A 20,489-nucleotide genomic window follows, 5' to 3' on the forward strand; every position below is an offset into this window, starting at 1 on the left:
GTTATGCTATCTGATGGGTTCGATGATTAAACTAAATGTTTTCGAATTTAGATATCCTTAACTTCAGGAGTGGTTCAGCTCAACTCAAACCATACAAGAATAGTTTGAAAACACACAAGGTTTATTTGAAAGCACACATACATGTGTGCTTTCAAATAAAGTACACACACACGTATGTGTTTTCGGGTATTCATACTGTAAAGTCTGGACCACATTTAATGGTTCACAACTTAGTTACGGGCGTTTTCGTACTGGCCATTCATTTCTGGTTGAAACTGAACAAGTCCGAATGTTCAGAGTAATGGATGAAAGTGGGATCAAAAAGACGCGACCAATAGATTGACATTTGATATCTGACTCACTATGGGCCGAAATTACTAAAGTAATGACAGCATTTGAAACTTAATTTTACTGGCTGTGACACGATGAGCAAGATATCTTCAAAAATCAGTTTTCAATGAAGTTGTAAAAAACGGTTACATGGATTCGGCACTCAAGATGGCCATCAATTTTGTTTGATATTATTGTTCTATATATCGTTCTAAATAAGAATAATGTTAGAAAGAGTTGTTTTCAAACATATTTCGGCATATTATTGGAGATTTTATAAACTTCTGCTCGCTTTGGTTCCGTGAGTTTGTATGAGCATCGTAACCGATTAACAGCTAAACGAGTTTTTCCAGGTTTTCAGGTAGAAAATAGGATACCTGAAAATATACATAGGATATATATATATACATAGAAATCCAGAAGGAATATAAGATGAAACATTTTGAGAGTTAGCAAGGCACTGTTCTTATATTTTCAACCCATTTTGAATATTACCCTTTTGTAAAAAGAATATTTTGGAAAATGATATTGTTACCGAGATAAAAGCATAGATGGTTTACATCCTGTCAATGGTGCTGTGAATTTGAAAATACATGTTTCCACAAGATCTTAGTACTTTTAATTTGACTACAAAAACAGTCAATTCGGATAAGTAGTTTTTATATTATATTACAAACAATTGATAAAAATCAAGAAATCATTTTTTTTATTTGTTTGCCTACCAAAGGTTGAGCCACAAATTTTCTATTAGCTCTTTAATAAATAAAAATTGAATGTAAATATTGTTGCTAAGTTATAGCCTACATTACAAATTACCGCTATTTAAATAGCGCCAATTTAACGGCGGCTCAGGATAAGTCCGACCACATACTTTGCTCGCAACGCGCTTTTTTATAATGTGTAAGGTTTCACAATTAGGAATAAAAAAAACTGCATTCGAATAATTTTACATACTATAGCGTCACTAAGTCTATTAACAACTTCGCTCCAGAGCCATCCTGAGTAAGTAGATTGACTACTGTTGCAATCATAGTTTTAAACCATTTTGTAGCTGCAGCTAATAATTTCAGTAAATAATGACTGCGAAGTGCGTAGAAAAAGATGGAAATATCGTAAAAAATCCGGATGAGCAGCAAAGGCATGTTTTGTAATTTCCAGTTGTTAATTCAGTACTTTCCACATTAACCTCTCTAAAAACATTGCTGTTTAGTGACTCAAGCTATACAGTAGTACAATGCCTGCGCAACAAAATCAGAATTGCCATCCTCGAAAGTAACAAACCAATCGTATATTTTCATGTAATGAAAAGTTATTAACAGATAGAAAAGTGGTTTTAGAAAGGCTTATTTTAAAATTGATTTTCCATGTAAAGCTGTAGATATCTGCATAGTGCTACAATGTTGTAAGAAACCGTGTCATCACCAACGTCTTTCTTTAGCCTCAGATTCGGGGTTTCAATATCCTTGTGTTCAAAAATGTTGTTTCACTTCATAAGATGAATAAGAAAATAAAGATAATATATATTTTTGTATATGCTGGTTTTCCTTCTTTTGTTGAAGAGACATTCAGGAACGTTAATTTAAAAATAAATCACAGAATTAAAGATTTTGTTTTATTGAAAGACTACCATAAATTAAATTAAACTAATCTATTAACAGTTCAAAATGCACAACACCGATCTTCTCTTTCCTGTCGTGATGCAAGTTCTTGGCCCACGCCTTGCACTCCACATTTATGATCACACCAGCTGAAAAACACAGTCAGGTTATTGGATCATTGTGCAGTATGAAGTGTACATATATACGTGACAAGTCGTCTCTTTCGAACACACTAAAAAATGAGAAGCCGAATAGCATTGATAATTTGAGTGGTAAGTAGGAGATCTACATAATGATAACAACAGTAGAGATAACAACAGCTAGGTACAGCCCGAGAGATCCCACGTGGTCTTCTAGGTACGCGAGAAGGGAACCGTTGCTGGCTTACAGATTGAGCTCGCGACTTCCCCTCCACCTAACTTGACCAGTAGGTGCCTACTGCCCATCATAGAGCCGAGGACCACATGGAATCTCTCGGCCTGAAGCCCTATTCTTGAGTTACAATTAATTGTCAAAATAATTGAAAGCACCCTTGTTACTTCTCTATTAGATCATTGGTGAGGTTATATTAACAAGTATTTATTGAATGTGTTGCTTTTAACCATGCAACACCTCAATTATTGATCAGCTGATTTTATGTAATAGACTCATTACCGCACTGAGGTGATGTGAATCCTACAACAATAAAGCAACGTAACAATGACTTTAATCGGTATTATTAAAATCAAATTATACTCTATAACACACTTGTTTCAGTCTCATAACATACTATTTAAGCTAATATCAACACCTTAATATTAATGATATTTTTAGTGCTAGTTGAAATCGTAACCATACGATTAGAAGTAGTATTATTTGGAATAAAAATATGTTTTTTTATTCCAAGTAAGCCATTTTTAACACAATATGACCAGAGAATGTCTTAGCCTTGGACAATGATTTGTAAATAAAATTCAAATAGTTATTGTCTAGAATTCTGGTCTTAATTTTGAAATATTATATTATATTTTAACGAACCCCAAATACGCGAAAGTAATAAATTGATCATTTTATCCAATTAGTATAAAAACTCGTAAAGATTAGTATAATTCTGAGGATTTGTAGTAGTACCTTGAAATTGTTTAAACATTTCAATAAACAAACGTTTTTACTTTAAAACAGGCGATCAAAACGGTCTAAAAACGTGTTTAAAATTCAAAGAAAATTAATAAAGTGCAATCCAATATTCTTGCTTTCTACTAAACAATTAGTTAGCTAATATTATGGTAAAGTATTTCATTTCTTAATAAACGTATAGGAGACGAGGAATTACACTGAACTTAATAATCTAATATACCGTATTAAAATCCTAATAACATTATAAATGCGAAAATGAAATTGTTTGTTTGTTTTGCTTCCACGCGTAAATTATTCATCCGATTGTACTGAAATTTGTCATGGACATTCTTACGGTCCCTGGGATGAATATAGGCTATTCTTATTTCAAAAATCCCTCCGGGCTACGCCCCACTAGTCTTTCAAATAGCAAACATCCCACCTTAGACTCTAAAGTTAAGAAATAATAATTGAAAGATCCCTTTAAATGTAATCAACTATTTGTGCCAACATTGTTTTTGAAAGCACAACCATATGTTTAATTCATTTAACTACTATTTTGATGATTTATTTATGTTTCATGAAACAGTGAATGTTTGTGTACAAGAATGTCTGGATACTCAAGATTGGTTGGCTTTTTCGACATTACTACAGTCCGGAAAACAAGTCAATAAATGATTACAAAAATATTGCATAAACTTCCTAAGGATTTCTTCCTTATACCGGAACTAGATGATTTTGACCGTATTGCATTTCTCATGCCTAATTATGTATCCATTTTTTCTTTATCGTGACAACTAGCCATGCTCAACTAAGGCATTGGAAATATCTTAGACTGAAAGAAGATTGCTAGAGACGTAAGTAGACCCTTTTCGTGAGAAGTAGTTTTCTCAGTCCTACGTGATTACATATACTCTATTTATCAAGAGAACGAGCCAAATTCAACTATGGCACTGATAATAAATATAATTAGTTATTAATTATAAATTAATAAAACCGGAAGTAGACCACAGTAGCTGGAACTAAGAGGTTTTTATTTTAAACAAATTTTGAGACCTATGTACAAATTTTCTTAACTGGAAAGGTAAACTCAGCTGTGGCACCGGAAATACAACTCTTTGAACCAGAAATACTCATATACGCGCAAAAACTGATATAAGGGTTAGTCCCTCACCCTTTGATCGTCTAACCATGAACACTAAATAATAAATTTCTTATAGTATGCCTACTTACTCTGAAAAATATCATACCATCATATTACATCATATATACTTTGACTAAGTACGCTACGGGCTTTTATTTTAAAATTGCGTGCGAAGCCGTGGGTAACATTTAATAATACATAAATCACGTAATTTCCTTCTGATGATTCACAAGCTTTTTACTGCATTTACTGCATGCAAATACAAATGTTCTAAGTAAAATTATTACTTATATATCTTGTAGAAAGATTTAAAACAGCTAAGCTGACCTCTGATGATATACTAAAAAATATACAGTAACAATTTACTTACTTTTCGGCCTCTTAAAGTGTATTGCCACCAGTGGACTGAGGTACCCTTCTGTGTTGACGTAGGGGTAGAAATATCCGGGGAAACCTTGCCGGGGGATGTATTTTATTTCTCCGATGTTCTCCTTGTCTAGGCTGCCTTCCCCTTCACACGTGACCCAGACCGTGTTTAACTGTAGGGAATCCAGTAATCATTAAATATGTGTGTAGTAAGTAGGTATATAAAATAACGCTACATCAGACTAAAAATGACATGTTGCTATTTACCTTCAGTGTGTTGGAATTTACTATTTTAATTACTTGTTCAGACAAAACATGACAGGTTCTTCAATCTGTACAGTTTTCTTGCGGTTAAGTTAGATTATTAATACCTACACGCGAGTTCGTGAGCACATTATGTAGGTCTACACAAAACATCACGGTACAGAAAAACAGCCATAGCATAGCGCAGTTGGGGAATTCAACATACAATTTAATGAAAATAAACAAAAATCCTTGCACAAATTCCATGTTATTATACATACAAAGACAATATAAGATATTATACAATAAGATAATCTTAGAAATAATTAAGATAAAAAGTAACTTCAAAGAAAATAGCATCAGGTTGTCGAAAACATGGCAGCCCACGATGAAGAAGCAATGTCCATTATTATCAATTTTTCAACATGCATCCAATCATTCAAAGCGATAAATTTTTGGGCCTGAGATGATTTCTGCTGCTTTGCTTCGAATTTAGCAGCTTTCAGTAGAAGCTAGAAATAAAAATTACTACAAAGCTTACTCCAGGAAGACTTGGAATCAAGATATTTCAAATATGATACTTTACACCTAAAGTTTCTTTAATAATCACTCTTATTTTTATTTTTCACTTCTTATTTTATGGAAGCTATTACCTATATTAGACCACTTCAAAGAAAATGTATCGACATTATCTAAAGGAGATTTTTGAATGATGAGTATGTTCCTAATGGCATACTCATGGCTGACTCAAAAACTGGAAAAAAACAACTGATTAGAGTTTGCTATCTGAATCCGATGGCCAACATGTATGTCAATTCCGTATGTTATAAATATTGTTAAATGATGGCCAATGTGATTATTTATTGGTTTAAGGGTTTAGGTCTTTTCTCTAATCATGGAACAAACACGCTATGAAATGTATGCCGTCTTTGAGGGTGTTTTGCCTCACTGTGCAACGTAACGAACAAACCCAAAATTGAGTTGAATTAAGATTGACACAAATTCGTACGATATATAATAGTTCAGTAATAGGTTATTTTATATAAAATAAATAAAATTGGGGACTGCTCTTTTACACATCAAATATTGTTATACTCACAAACAACGGGTTGACACTCTTCTGCGTGAGTATATGACTTTTGAGATCTTCAGGCATGTGGTTAGGAAGTGACGACGTGTCGTTATAGTAGTCTGGGTGCCATCCGTATATCTGCAAGTAACATAACACATAAGTGTACAGTGGCAGAGTTGGAAACTAGCTTGTCACAGCATCGTAGGAACATACAAACCATGTTAGCCAGCTTGAAGCGGAGTGAGCGGGGAATGATACAATTCCTCCCGCCTCCCGCAATTATCCTACCTCTCTTAGCTCGACCGAACTAAAGGGCTGATAACAAAAATGGTAAACCGAAACAAGAAATATATGATTTTGACTCTAAAAAGCTCCATACCAAAGCAAAACATTAACTTGGTGTGTTGCTCTGAAAAACACTTTTCAGAGCTAGAAGTTGTTGAAAGAGAAGTTGAAAAACTGGAGAGTAAATACGAAATCCTGCGAAACCGTAACATTACTCTGGCTGAAATGCTATAAGGATGGAGAGTCAACTAGCAAATAAAAAATAGATATGCTATGTCTGAAGAATTAGATAGGGGAAATTAAAAGGCTTGGCTCATCTCTGAAAGAAAAATAAAACAACTACAACTACAAATAGGTAAAGTGAAGCAATACTAATGTACAAATACACTTACAAAACAAGAATTTAAATTAAAGAAAAACTCAGAAACACAAACTCACAGTAGAGAGTCACCTCCTTACAATCACTTTCTGTCTTTCCTAGTAGAACTAGTTCAGCTGAAGACCCGCTAAGAAGAAATGCAGATCTGTGTCAAACCACTACAAGAACAACTCGAAAGGAAAGACAGTCAAAAAAGGTAGCAATCCCACTAGAACTTATACATGACACACAGTCTCCTCAAGGGCTGCCCAAAGACTCATAAAAAAGTAACAACAGTGGGAATAAACAAAAACCTGGTAGTTAAAGAGGAAAAACCCCTAGTCAACCCCAAACTGAAGGTATCGTAATCCCTTCGTTTTTTTAAATAGTCCACAAAAACAAAAAACTAAAGAAGACAACTTACCACACCAGAATCTTCATCAACAAAATCAGGAAACTGATACAATCAATATAATAATATTACACCGGAATATTTAGATGATTATCAATAAAACAAGACTTTTAAACTTACTGCAAATACTAGAGCCTAATCCTAATGTAATAATCATATCTGAACATGGAACAAAACTTGACCAAATTGAGAATGTACAAATGATTCCGGGATACAGCCTGTAAGCTCAACTGGTGGAACTCAACCCACCATTAAAGGAATTACGAGATAAGTTCAGTCCCACCTTCTCTCAGTACAGCCAGGCGTACCAAAAGGATCGATTCTAGGCGCAGTTATTTTTATCCTGTTTATAAACGACATGCTCCAGTACGTAAGAGTCCTGTGCACAACTCTCATATACACAGATGACATTACTCTGATGCTGCAGAAAGGTCAGCGGATACGTTGGCAGTAACATCATATGTTACTTTCAACACAGCTTATGGATATTTCATTGAAATTGGCCTTGTAGTAAACATATCAAAAAGTAGCCCGCTGGCATTTGTAAGAAGGACAGGTGATGTACCAGTGATCCCTGACATGGAATGGAAACGCAAGCTGCATTCCTAGGTATAATAATAGATGAGTAATGATCTTGATCTCATACCTACAGGTCAATCTTTCAAATAACCTCAACACAGGCTTGTGTGTTATCAAGCAAATAAAATCAATGAGTATCATTGAAACAGCTAAAACCACATACTTCTCTCTGTTTGAAGCTCACCTGAGGTACGGACTTGTCGTGTGGGTTGGAACGTCGACATAAACTTTCAAAAGATGCTAACCTTGCAAAAGAAGGCTGTAAGGGCCCTGGCTGGACTTGGACGTATGAAAAGCTGCAAAGAAGCATTCAAGAGCTTCGGAATGTTCATAGTTGTTGTTCTTTGCATCCAAGAAGCGGTGCTATATGTGTACAGCGTAGAACTTCCCGAAAATGGATATATCCATCAACCCCACAAAACACGTGCTGGACTTTACAATCTACCAAATCACCACCTTCAAATGTATGAAAGAATGTAATAGTTTGTAATTATGTATTAGGTTAGTTCTTTACCTGAAGAAGAGATCAGATTGCAGATCTCGAAACGTAGTGTTACTGTTTTCTTGTTTCACTGAACGATGGCAAATGTCCGGAAAATCCTGTTTCCTTCACCACATTCCTTTCTCCTTTAAGTAATTAAAATTGTAAAGTCACTTATTAATTCTAAATCTGACATTATTTGTATTCTCAAAGATTATGAATAAAAGTGATTCTCATTATCGTTTTCATTCCCATTCATGTGGACTAGAGACTTATGGCATGTATTGTTAGTTGTTCATGCTAGATGGCTTGGTCTGCGGATGCTCTCTCTTGCAAACGAACACATGACGATTGAAAAGTTATATTTATATTATGTCGTTAATTAACCTTGCAACAGTAAGTTCATTTAGTGAAATTATATTTGAAGTTTAAATTTTATTTATACATGCATTTTACATCATGCACGTTTAAATAGAATCACGTATGATCAAAAGTAGAATTTTATCTTACTACATTTACTGAAGTAAATACTGAACTAACCAATTTTATAAATATACTTACATATAAATGCAGAATGAAAGTGTCAACCATACTTAACAATACTGTCTGTCTATTTTTGGTAGTTACTTAAAAATTCACAATCCAATACAATATTCTTATTTAAACTATTGGAATATATTCTAATTTGTATAGTGACGTTTCATTAGCTTCACTGAAGCAAATATTGAACTAGTCAATACACTTATATAAATTACTAAAATAATACAGATTTATTAGTAATCTGCTGAGTACGAGTATAGTGTCTGTCTGTGAATTTTACTTTAAAATCCACAATTCAGGACCATAAGACGTAACATGGTGCTAACATTAAAACAGACTATGTCCATTTCTTGCAACATGGTTGGTTACCATATAATATCGAGAGGTCAAAATTGAACTAACAAGTACAAATGTTTTATATTTTATTGCCGATTTGGTAACAAATAATTGATCAAATTAATTATTATTGTTCTTGTGCTTATATTAACAGCGAAATTGCATATTATGCGTTGTGTTCATTACAATAATAAATATTTGTTTTCTACACATTTATAATTCGATTCTAATCATTTCTAACAGCAGATTATTTTGGGTAGTTATTTGAGCACTGGCAGTATAGCCATGTGTGTTACTTCTTTTTATGCTAAATAGATGAAATATTGCAACGCTGTTCTAACTAAAGGAGTGAAAGAATGTTTAAGTAGTTTTAAAACTTCTTGGAGTTCAAGACTACCTCTTGACATTTTAGAAGTAACTTGCGGACATCAATAACAACACCAACCAACGAATCGTCAAATTATAGAAACATTATTTACAGTAAAGGTGCAATGTTGGTTTCATAAGCGATGCTATCAGCTTTATATTTTGTACATGGCTAGTCAAACTGTCAAACATCTGTCAGATACAGCGTTTGACAGATTAAATGAGGGAAATTAGGGAACAGAGGGAATCATCTGTGAAACAAATCATATGTATATTCAGTTTCTTTCCTCTACCACTCCAACAAATAAAAAAACTGTAGTTGTATAAAATTTTGATTTAATTGAAGCGTCAACTGGCTATTATACCTAAACAGTGCAGTTTGGATTCCCTGTTGCCTACCTTATTGAGTTTGATAAAGACGCAGGGGCCCGATTGGTGATAGTTGAACTTGTGCTCAGATGTGCAAGGATACCAATTCTTGACATCTACGTCACAGACTTGTCCTCTGCCCGGGGGGCGATCGTAGTCGCAGTTGTATATGTTCTGGCCCCTCCCCGGCGTCAGTCCTGGCCTCCTGTACACTGTAAAGTATTGTAGGGGTTAATATTTTGGAAATGTACTTCCTCAAGATAACTTCTAAGTTAAAGGATAACAACTAGTACTGACCGTCCAGAAACTCGTCCAGAGACTGCGTCCACAGATCGAAAGTAGAGCTATCCTTCCCCCTGTACCAGATCAGAGTGCTCTTGGTGTCCGAGTCATTAGGCATCGGCCGGAAACCAAGACCTGTCGAAAAGAAAGTAAAATAGTTTTTGTTATTAAAGGAAGTGAAAATAACAACGCTTATGTTTAAATACTATGTTATATTATTGGTGTAAGCAAACGTAGCCATTTTAGTATTGCTTCCACACTTTATAACTGAACTTTGACTAGTTTTGTAATCAATGGACTTTGTTTATATTTACCTCTACTTTGTAATGAATAAACTAATAACAAATCAAAGTCGAAAACGGAGGGATATAAAATATACAACCAACGTTGGGTTGTTTTTACAAAAGATTAACATGTAAACATGTTTTACACACACATATTTATTTGCTTTATTTGTTGTATTTGTGTACTACATATTAAGATGAATGCTTAGTTTAGTATTGGTTGCTTATTAATTTATTGGTTGTATACGTGTCTTGTTGGTTATTGTTTCACTGTTAATTATATTATATTGTTATACATTTTCATAGTTTATATTGTTATACATTCTCATGGTTTATATCGTTGTGCATTCTCATAGTTTATAAAGTAGTTATTTATTGTAGTGTCATATCTATGTGTATGCGAATGCGTGTGATTCATGTGTATGTATGCGGTTGTGTTGTGTTAATTCAGGTTGAATATAGTCTTTTTGTTTGCTTTTGTTTCATTAGCCAAATGTAATCATTGAGGAACTGTAAAACAGGGAAAATGTATTGTTTACAATATAGACAGGCCATATTTATATTAATAAAAATATCATAGCAAGAAAATACAGCAAGTCAGCAGTAAATGGACATACAGTTATCTAGTTTTGGTTCCCGCACGCACCTTGCAGGGTGCATTGGGACAATGAATTGTGACCTTATATTATAAAGAATAAAGAGTTTGTGAGCTGAACTATGAACTGTGATGTATATATATAGGCTATATATATATACACGCAATTACTCACAATGAAAAAGTAAGGACTATGTGATAAATAGTGTTCCTTTTTTAATTATTTTAAAACTAAAACTGAGAGCCGATCCAAATTTTTAATGCTAACTAGCAGTCTAAACTGCGACCAGGTAAAATAACAAAAAGTATAACACTAAACACATGCGAGAGAAACCCCTATGAATGAAAGATTAAGAACAATGTCTGACCAGGAGATTTCCCGATGAGAGATTCTGCCAGTATCCACCTAGGCATGCGAGGGTCCAGAGTGTGGTAGAAGATCCACAGCATTATGCCGAACATTGACGCCAGCACACTGTAGAATATAAGGTAAAACGTGCCGATTTTGCCTGAAAGTAAAGAAAATAAATTATTTATACAGTAATAATTAGCACTCAATAAATTATTTATGTTATAATTATGTGTTTCTATTATTTTAATGCCATATAAAATACAAACAGAACATACATAATGGAATCTTCCTCTTTTGTTGCCTCAAATGGAAACTTTGTAATGATTGACTGAGATCAATAAAATAGTAATAGTTTAAGTACACAGTTTGTATTCAAAGATGATTCTCTAAGATGGGTGATTTCGAAGCACAACTGGATTATTATTACTGATTGTTCAATCTTTAGATATTGAAAGGAAAGGAGGAAAATTAAACACAAACGAAGAATTATATTATTTCATTAGATATTTATATTATTATATATTATATACATTATATATTTCATTATAAATGTATAATGATAATAAAGATCCTCATAGCACTTTAAATAGCAATATGAAAAATAAGACAAATCCAATTTTTGAAAAAATTAAGATATTAAATGCAGAATACTAATCAAAACTACTACTGTGTCATACAAATTTAACATGTGTTTAAATGGTCCACATGTGTATATTTAGTTGTTTATTATTTACTTAGAGATTAATGCTGATGGTTGAATACCGAAATATTATATTATATGGCAATAAAATAATTGAAAAAAGGGTTTATCTGTCTAAGGCTGTTGGGGAATTTGAGGAGTTTTATTAAAAACGGTATACTTAAAAATAATTAACAACAGCATGAAATAACGGTATTGCTACTTAAATTTTTGTTCTTATACGAAATAAAAATGAATATCCGTAAGAAAATACATGAATCAGGCATACCCCAGCTGGCCGCTGTCCTACCCAACACCTGGCCCGTCTCTCGATTGTAGACGAACTTCTTGAACGACACCCATGTAGAGGTCTTCTCCGGTGGCTTGTAAAATGTATATTCCACCATCTTGGCTGACCTGTGGACAGACCTCTTGCTGCACTTTTCATATATATGGAACTTGTGTAAGGGAAGATGTGCTAGATAATCATTTGATAGAAGAAGTACATATCTACAGTCATTACGGAGTTATATTACCGTTTTCTGTCACTTGTTTCACTACTAAATTCCATACACCATTTTTAATTCAAAAGAAGGCCCTTTGAATCGTTCCAAATCTTACGCCTTTATCTTAGACCTTTATTAGAGAACTAGAAGGCTAAATTGTATGCTATTTATTATTATGGAGTCAGTGTTGCATAAAAATTACTTAGGGATATCCTATCATTTTTCTTTGACACAGTTTCCTAAGTTGCTCTAATAAGCATTTCGTAACGTAAGATATAAGATTTTTAGAGGAAGATGCTCACTAAGGTATAGCAAGAGCGCCAGTGTTGCGTCGAGAAGACACTTTTTAGCCTATCATTAACAAAAAACTACGTTTTTAACTATAAGTAATTTCATGTTTGTTGGTTACTGGTTGTGAATGAAGTCAAGGGCCATTTCTTGCTGAAAGCACTCTCAATATAGTTTTAAATTGTATGTTGGAATCACAACTAACACAACTAATGAATGGAGTTTTCACTTGTCATCGCAAAGTATGTAACTTGTAATTTTTAATGAATTTTAATTTTTGTAACTTGTAATTTTTTTTATTGTTTACAAAAACCTTCCTAAAATGGCGACTTGGCACAAGTTTGACCTTAACCGTAATTATTGAGGTGAAGTATTATTATTAGATGATTGATAAAATAATAATAAAATAGAAAAAATGACTGTTGTGTATTGTCCATTGTGCATGTAAATTATTATCTGCTGTGTGCTCATGTGTTATTCAGTGCCCCATTTTTGTGTAGCGACATACTAGGACTTCTGATGTCAAATGTGCTTGAGTTTTTTGACGTACGAATTGTCCTGATGTCCACTATGCCTCGGGTGAGTTAATCGTTATCTATTGGTTAGTTTTAAATTTTTGTGTAAGCTTAACCTTATGCCTTAAAGTGCCAGTGAAGCTATACAACCAAATATCCAAGAGCGGCACGTTACTAAGCGCAAAATAAATTGAAATTTTGGGATGTAAGGGCTGATCGCACTGCGAAGACGTCTGTTGGAGTGGGTGGAGCTCCCTCGTGAGAATATTGTCTACCCCGGTCTCAGAGACTGGAGCGGAGCTAGCCTCCCCTTCTTTCAAGATGATACGACTGAGACAGTAACCGTTATCTTTCATCTTGGGATCTTAAGAGGATGCGGCTCCTGCCCCCAACCTTACCAATTCTGAATATCCTTTCACTCCGGAACCAGCGCTAAGGTGAAATGAAAGGTTTTCTTATTGCCTTGTACTAAGTAAATAAACAAATGGTTTTGGCACCTGAAGAAGAGATAGATTCCAATCCTAGAAACCTACTGTTCTACATAATTTACTAACATGTAACTATGGCAGATATCCGAAAAGCTGTTATTATTTCAAATCATCCATCGTCAATAACAAATTACTTTAAACAAATACGCCTTAGTTTCTACATAAACATCGGAATGATCTATCTCTGAGTATTTGGGGACTTCGTCGTGGTCTGCAAGTGAATGTAGGATGGCAGGAGGACAGATACAGCAGGACTAAACATGGATGGCTGGATCTGCCAACATTTGACCTTCATCTCTTAACATGAAAAAAGGAAGGGGACTAAAATTGTAATAGGTGATAATTAGACCTCCATTTTGAGAATTAATATTTACAGGATTGTGCGCTTAAAGTTGACAAACTCATAGATGTGGAATTCAAAACCACTGCAAATAAAGTGCCGAGCTGTACGGAGTCATTGAAATAAAAAACCCGACAGTAGGAAACAGGAAGTGCCTTACTCAAAGAAGTCTTCCCAAATCTATTGAAAGAGGTTTAAAATGAACTGGAAATTACCTAATGAGACATTACACTGCAAGCAGTACAATTTTAAGGAGCGCTGTGAAGTAGGGTTACGTTATGCTCCTAGAATGGTAAGAAAAACAATGTCCCGGGTTAGTGCATATAAGTTTGGAGCAATTGGACTGTACGCAAACCAGCAAAGTGGTCGTTGAGGAAAGACAATGCATCCTTTATGATTGGTTAATGTTATGCGAGTCATTAGACCCCTGTCACTGGTTAACGGGGGATTGTTTATACTTCATTAAAGATGTTTCATCAATTCACTACTCCTTAGGAATTGACTTATATTATACCTAATGTAGTACTAAACACAATCATGATCATTTATAATTGTTAGGATTTTACAAGTTTATTTTGTACCCTTAAATTGTTCATTTTAGGTTTTGCCTTTGTGAATATAATTTATATTTTCATTAAATAACAAGAATGTTTTATCCCCTTAGAATGTGATATATTACCCCATACACGTTTACATATGATTTTATTGTAGGCTAAAGCCACCCAAATAAGAAATCAATCAAAATTGATAAAAAGTAACATATATTGTATAATTACTGTGCCAAAGTAGGTTTAAGCTCTATGTATCTCTATTCTGCGGCATTATGGTCTATTATTTGGTTATATACATTTTGATATTCGAGTTAAATTTGAATGCCCATCATTTTTAACCTGTGAAACATTTTTTTATTTTTTTCTATCAATATAAACATTTATATTTAGTAAAACGTCATGAAAGATTATAATTTTGTAAATTAATCTGTTTATCAATCAATTTATCTGTATCAATTTTGAAGCAGAAAATACATATGTCGACAGACAGACACAGAAGTGTAAACAAACCAGTATTTTGTTTATTTACAAAGCCTCAACCTTTTTACTAAATATCATTTTCACACTGGTTTAAATTAAATCCAGATCATTGCAAAATACTTTTCTGGTTTTGACTTTCGGAATGGTATATTTTATCACAATGTTAATTTTAATTCTCATGTCTCATCTTCAAGTCTGTTTTTTTGTCTTTGGTCACGATGCGTAATAAATTCTTCAAAGTATAAATAGTATATAAAATATACAAATTTGTATAAGCGATAGAGTTCAATGCTTATGAAAAATACGAAAACTTACTATGCAATTTTATAAGGTAATGAAATTACAATGATTTAGTACTACTGAGAATGGAATAGACAGATTTGGATCTACAATGTACAATGTAACTGGTACAGAAAGAACATATAAAATTAAACCACAGCAGCCTTGACGCTGACGTAATAATCGTCTCCCTTTGATCGCGAGTTGGCAAGGTTCCTAATTCTTCGATTGGATCATCCTGTATCACACTGACTACCGATTTTTTAGTCCTTTAAACACGTACATGACTGTCATAACTCATACCTCTAGGCTGCTTCAGCTTATCCCCGAGTGTTACTAGGACACCTCCCTTTCTAAACCACGTCCTGTACATTGGGAGTCCACAGCTCATTGATAATTAATCGTTATATTGCACTAATGTATAAAGTACCGATACATCTAAAAAGAGCAAACCGATACATAACGAGGTAGCGTACAGATGGACAGATGACGTAAGGACTGCGCTTTTACTTTTAAGGCTCTCTCTTGGACCAAATTTCAACCCTCTATGACTTTTCTATAAAAGGTTATCGCACAAACGAACAGAGAGCTCGAAAAAACGGACTGCAATTTGACGTTTGAACCTTGAAATCAACTGAGTTCTTCTTGAACTAAAAGAAACCCCTTTAAACTAGTTTAAAGTCTCTTGGACCTTAAGGGTTATTACATACACGGACGGAAACCGACTACATTTTAGAAAGCTCTTGCCGAGTCTTTAAACAGTAAATTACGTATAATTTTATAATTCCTAACGATACAATCTAAGTATGTTTTCTGTTTTAAAACATTACCTTACCAATTTGAATTATATTTATTCTACTGAAAACTACATATTTTTATTTAGTACGGTTATTTTAAGACCAGTGTGATTTTAAATTATAAAACGGTTAAAGTTGTCGGAATCTCTCTCCAACAAAGGTTTTGGACCCCTCGGCTATTATAAACGCGCCAAATCTCTCTAGATTGTAAAGGAGATCAGCGGTAACCTTGGCCTTACCTATCTCTCTCACTTATAAATTTACCTCGGTTTCAATTATTTGTTAGTTTTTGAAGGAAACAGGATTTTTCCGGACATTTGCCATCGTTCAGTGAAACAATAAATCAGTAACACTACTTTTCGAGATCTGCAATCTGATCTCTTCTTCAGGTAAAGAACTAACCTAATACATAATTACAAACTAGGTAAAATAAACAAATCTTACCAAAGCGTTGTGGCACGCCTAAGTCAAACAACATGTAGGTTGTGATTCCTGACTTAGGCGTGCCACAACGCTTTGGTAAGATTTGTTTATTTTACCTAGTTTGTAATTATGTATTAGGTTAGTTCTTTACCTGAAGAAGAGATCAGATTGCAGATCTCGAAAAGTAGTGTTACTGATTTCTTGTTTCACTGAACGATGGCAAATGTCCGGAAAATCCTGTTTCCTTCACAATCCTTCCATCGTCAAAAATAACCTTCAAACAAAGAATTGTTTGTTTTTGGTACGTAAACCATAAGAAAATTGAAATGATAGGTCAAACTGAGATCAAGACTGTTTCCACCATATCAAATAAATATAGACTAATGCTATTATGTTCCAATTCTCTTTTATTAAATTATTAAATAGTTCATTATGTAGAAACTGGAAGCTGTTAACAATGTTATGTGTTTTGGTTTAAAAACTTCCTTCGGGCTTGCATTTTAATTTCCCTTGACCTAAGACTACTTACTGGACAACTCAGACTCACCTTAAATTAACTAGAATAAATATCCACAATAAGGGTTCTTCTTGAGTGTTGCGGTCAAGCAGAGGTCCAGAGGACGGTCTCCTGAAGAGTAGAGCCGACCGCGGCTGTAGGCCGGCCAGGATATTACAGATTACCCCATTAAAGCCGGCGGATCACGCCGTGGTGGGGGTCACTGCTTGACCTGTTTTCAGCACACCATACAGTTGAGTGGGACGATCTGCAATTCCAGTGAATGGCCGGATCAATGGGGGAGGGTGGAGCTTCCTGTGTAGAGGAGGCCTCGGATACCGCCGCCGCCACGGCGAGGTCAGCCATCGACCACTGTCACAGGATCTGGTGCAGACGGAAGGGAAGCGATCGGAGGCTTACTCTTTTGCTCATTAATGGAAGGAGTAAGAAAGTGTTATGTATAGCCAAGAAGAGTAAGTTTCCCAAACATGACACAGCGGATTCTTAGAAAACTTGCGAACTTGAATGACTTCACAAGGATACATTTTTAGAATAGAGGAAATTATTACATTTTTGCCTGATCCAACAATTTTATGGATATTTAAGAATTTTCAAATACACATTTAGGTGAGACATTTTCAACATCTTTTACACAAAGGAATTATCACCTTTCCCACCCACCTCGACACTACAGGATGATTCACGAAGATATTCAAAAACTGTGGGAGCTCATTCTACATGTAAAAATAATGTAAAAAGCTTATATAAACATGGGTCGGGAAATGCTTTGTTTGCGCGGATTTCAGCTCTTTCATTTAAAACGAGGTTTTCATTAAATACTGGTAAGGTAGATTAAGCGGCGAATGCAACCGTTCTCAGTTCCCAGAACTGGAAGTTAAGTAGTGTTTGAGAAAACCAGTTTTAAATGCAAAAGTGGAGTGAAATTTACATTTTTCATCTTTGGCCCATAATAACTCTGTTAGTACTTCACTAAGAAACCGATCCAACTTTTTAATAAAACTTATATACAATTTTATTTTGATCTAAACTGTGTAAATAAAGTACAAAGGAAACGATTATATATTGCGTTATATACATTTTATTCATAACAGTAAAACGCGCCTTTACATTTAACTGACAATAACTTCGTTAGTTACACATTAAACAAATTAAATTTCTACTAAAAAATTGTACATTTAAATTCTTAAGTGAAAAATTATTTCATAGGGTAGATTGATTTTAGCTGTGCAACTAGGTACTGTTGACATACTGTACGGCTTGATTTAAAAACAAAAATTATGTTTTACGGGACATTTGTGTTTCATAGGTTGGCAATTCGTAGCAATTATGAAATTATTGGAGTAGTAATGCCCCACTTATTTGCAAGAGAAAGCATACACCGATATGGTGTTTATTTATGGTTATTTAAAGGCAGTGCTACGGCCGCTGTTGAAGAATACAGACAACGTGCCCTTACCGCAGGATTCCAAATGCTAGAACAGTGAATGTAACATTATTCTTACGTTACGGGAAACAGGGTCACTTCCTAGTGCAAAGTTCCAGTATAACCGCTCTTGTCAATACGATGTTATTGTAAGAAAAAAAAATGTTGCTGCTGTTGAAAATAATCAAGGTCTTAGTATAAGACGTATTTCTAAACTTTTAAGGGTTACGCAGAGTATGAACACTCAATAAGCTTGTTAAAGCTCTATTCCTACCATAAACAAAATATGCAGCATTTACATCCAGGATACAATGCCCATCACTGGGAGTACTGCATTTAGTTAAAAAGTCATCGTCGACTTTTTAAGTATATTTTATTTACCAATAAGTCACAGTTCACTCGTAATGGTTTCAACAATTTACGAAACCAACATAAGTGAGCCTTCACACAACAATCGAAATAATTGAACGTAACTGTCAACAGCGTTAGCACTAACTTATGGTCAGTGCCGGTTTTAGCACTACTAGCGCCCTGGGCGAGATCTTTTCGGCGCCCCCTAACTGCAATTCAATTACATACGAAAAAAGGCTACCTGCGCGGCGGCGCCCCTTTTCGTCCGGCGCCCCTGGGCGGTCGTCCAACCGCGCCCTACCTAACGCCGCTCCTGCTTGCGGTGTGGTATTCCAAATGCTAGAACAGTGACACACCGTATATATGATTACCATGAGTGGATTACCATGTATATGATGTCTTATGATCAGCTTATTTGTCAAGAGCGCCCAACAGGTCAGACATTCTTTGTTTGAAGGTTATTTTTGACGATGGAAGGATTGTGAAGGAAACAGGATTTTTCCGGACATTTGCCATCGTTCAGTGAAACAATAAAACAGTAACACTACGTTTCGAGATCTGCAATCTGATCTCTTCTTCAGGTAAAGTTCTTTACCTAAAGAAGAGATCAGATTGCAGATCTCGAAACGTAGTGTTACTGTTTTCTTGTTTCACTGAACGATGGCAAATGTCCGGAAAAATCCTGTTTCCTTCAGGTCAGACATGCTTAGAGTTTCTTCAAGAAGAATTACCGACAGTGCATAAGATGTTCCTCTTGCAACGCGACGCCAGATGTACTTCCAAATGGTGCATCGCAACATTTTAAAAATATTGTTTCCACATACTTGAATCAACAGTTTCTAAATCAATGGATCGGTCTTAGAGGTCCTATACACTGGCCACCCGTCACCAGATTATACTCAGTTGGATTTTAGCATATGGGGATGGATAAAGTAAAAGTTTTACAAGGTTGAAGTTGATTCCCGTGAGGTGCTACTTAGACGTATTAATGAAGCTTTTGCGCGTTTAAAAAAAGCCCTGTTAAACTACGGAAAGCAACAAGAGCCATTCTTAAACGAGCAGAAAAATACACTGAAGTCGGCGGAGACACTTTTGAAATTTTACTGTAATTTGGTAAAATAGGTTTAGATTAATGTTTTTCGGTTAATTCTACTTAATACGGCTTTGAATAAAAGTTCATTTAATGAAATATCTATTCACTTTCTGTGTACCTACTTTATTTACACCGTTTGTTCAGAAAAGATTTTCTACACGTTTTATTAAAAATTTCGATCAGTTTCTTGGTTAAATAACAAAGTTAATGTTGCTCAAAGTTGATAAAACGTGTTCACTCCATTTTAGACATTTAACACTGGTTTTCTCAAATACCACTTAACTTACAGTTCTGTGACCTGTTTTATTCAATTTATCAGGTCAAAAACCATAAGAAACTATTGAGTTCGCCCCTCAATCTCCCTTGCCAAAATTTCAGGAAGACCTTGTTTTACGTGGTGAGCCGAAATCCGGGCAAAATTTTTCGATAGCCATAACTAGTTAAAGAAACATTTCCGGACCCATATTTATATAAACTGTTTTCATTATTTTCACGTGTAGAATGAGCTTCCCCAGCTACTGCATATTTTCGTGGATTACCATGTATAATAAATCATCTGTTACGATTCAACGGAACGTAACGAGTCTTACCAACCAGCCCTGTTGGTTAGCCTACTTTTTAAAGTAACTTGATCACATGTATACTACTGTATATATCACATGACACAATACC

General features: G+C 34.7%; 1 protein-coding gene across 1 annotated transcript; it reads right to left on the bottom strand.

The window, feature by feature from the left end:
• Window positions 1-1,928: 1,928 nt before the first annotated feature.
• On the bottom strand, window positions 1,929-17,132 carry LOC124364871 (sodium/potassium-transporting ATPase subunit beta-2). The gene is made up of 8 exons (XM_046820663.1): window positions 16,981-17,132; window positions 12,056-12,183; window positions 11,104-11,244; window positions 9,872-9,991; window positions 9,605-9,786; window positions 5,876-5,986; window positions 4,538-4,706; window positions 1,929-2,077 (listed from the first exon to the last, which is right to left on the bottom strand). Exons 2-8 carry the CDS (start codon window positions 12,171-12,173, stop codon window positions 1,974-1,976), a joined length of 945 nt encoding a protein of 314 aa, XP_046676619.1. The 5' UTR covers window positions 12,174-12,183; window positions 16,981-17,132; the 3' UTR covers window positions 1,929-1,973.
• Window positions 17,133-20,489: the final 3,357 nt, after the last annotated feature.

The sequence above is a fragment of the Homalodisca vitripennis genome, chromosome 6 (assembly GCF_021130785.1).
Source record: "Homalodisca vitripennis isolate AUS2020 chromosome 6, UT_GWSS_2.1, whole genome shotgun sequence".
NCBI classification, from domain to species: Eukaryota; Metazoa; Arthropoda; class Insecta; order Hemiptera; family Cicadellidae; genus Homalodisca; species Homalodisca vitripennis.

Coding starts and splice junctions, on each gene's coding strand:
- LOC124364871 (XM_046820663.1), bottom strand. CDS start 12,173: ATGGTGGAATATACATTTTACAAGCCACCGGAGAAGACCTCTACATGG. Junction 11,245..12,055: donor TAGGACAGCGGCCAGCTGGG/GTATGCCTGATT, acceptor CTTTACTTTCAG/GCAAAATCGGCACGTTTTAC. Junction 9,787..9,871: donor TCTGGACGAGTTTCTGGACG/GTCAGTACTAGT, acceptor AATACTTTACAG/TGTACAGGAGGCCAGGACTG.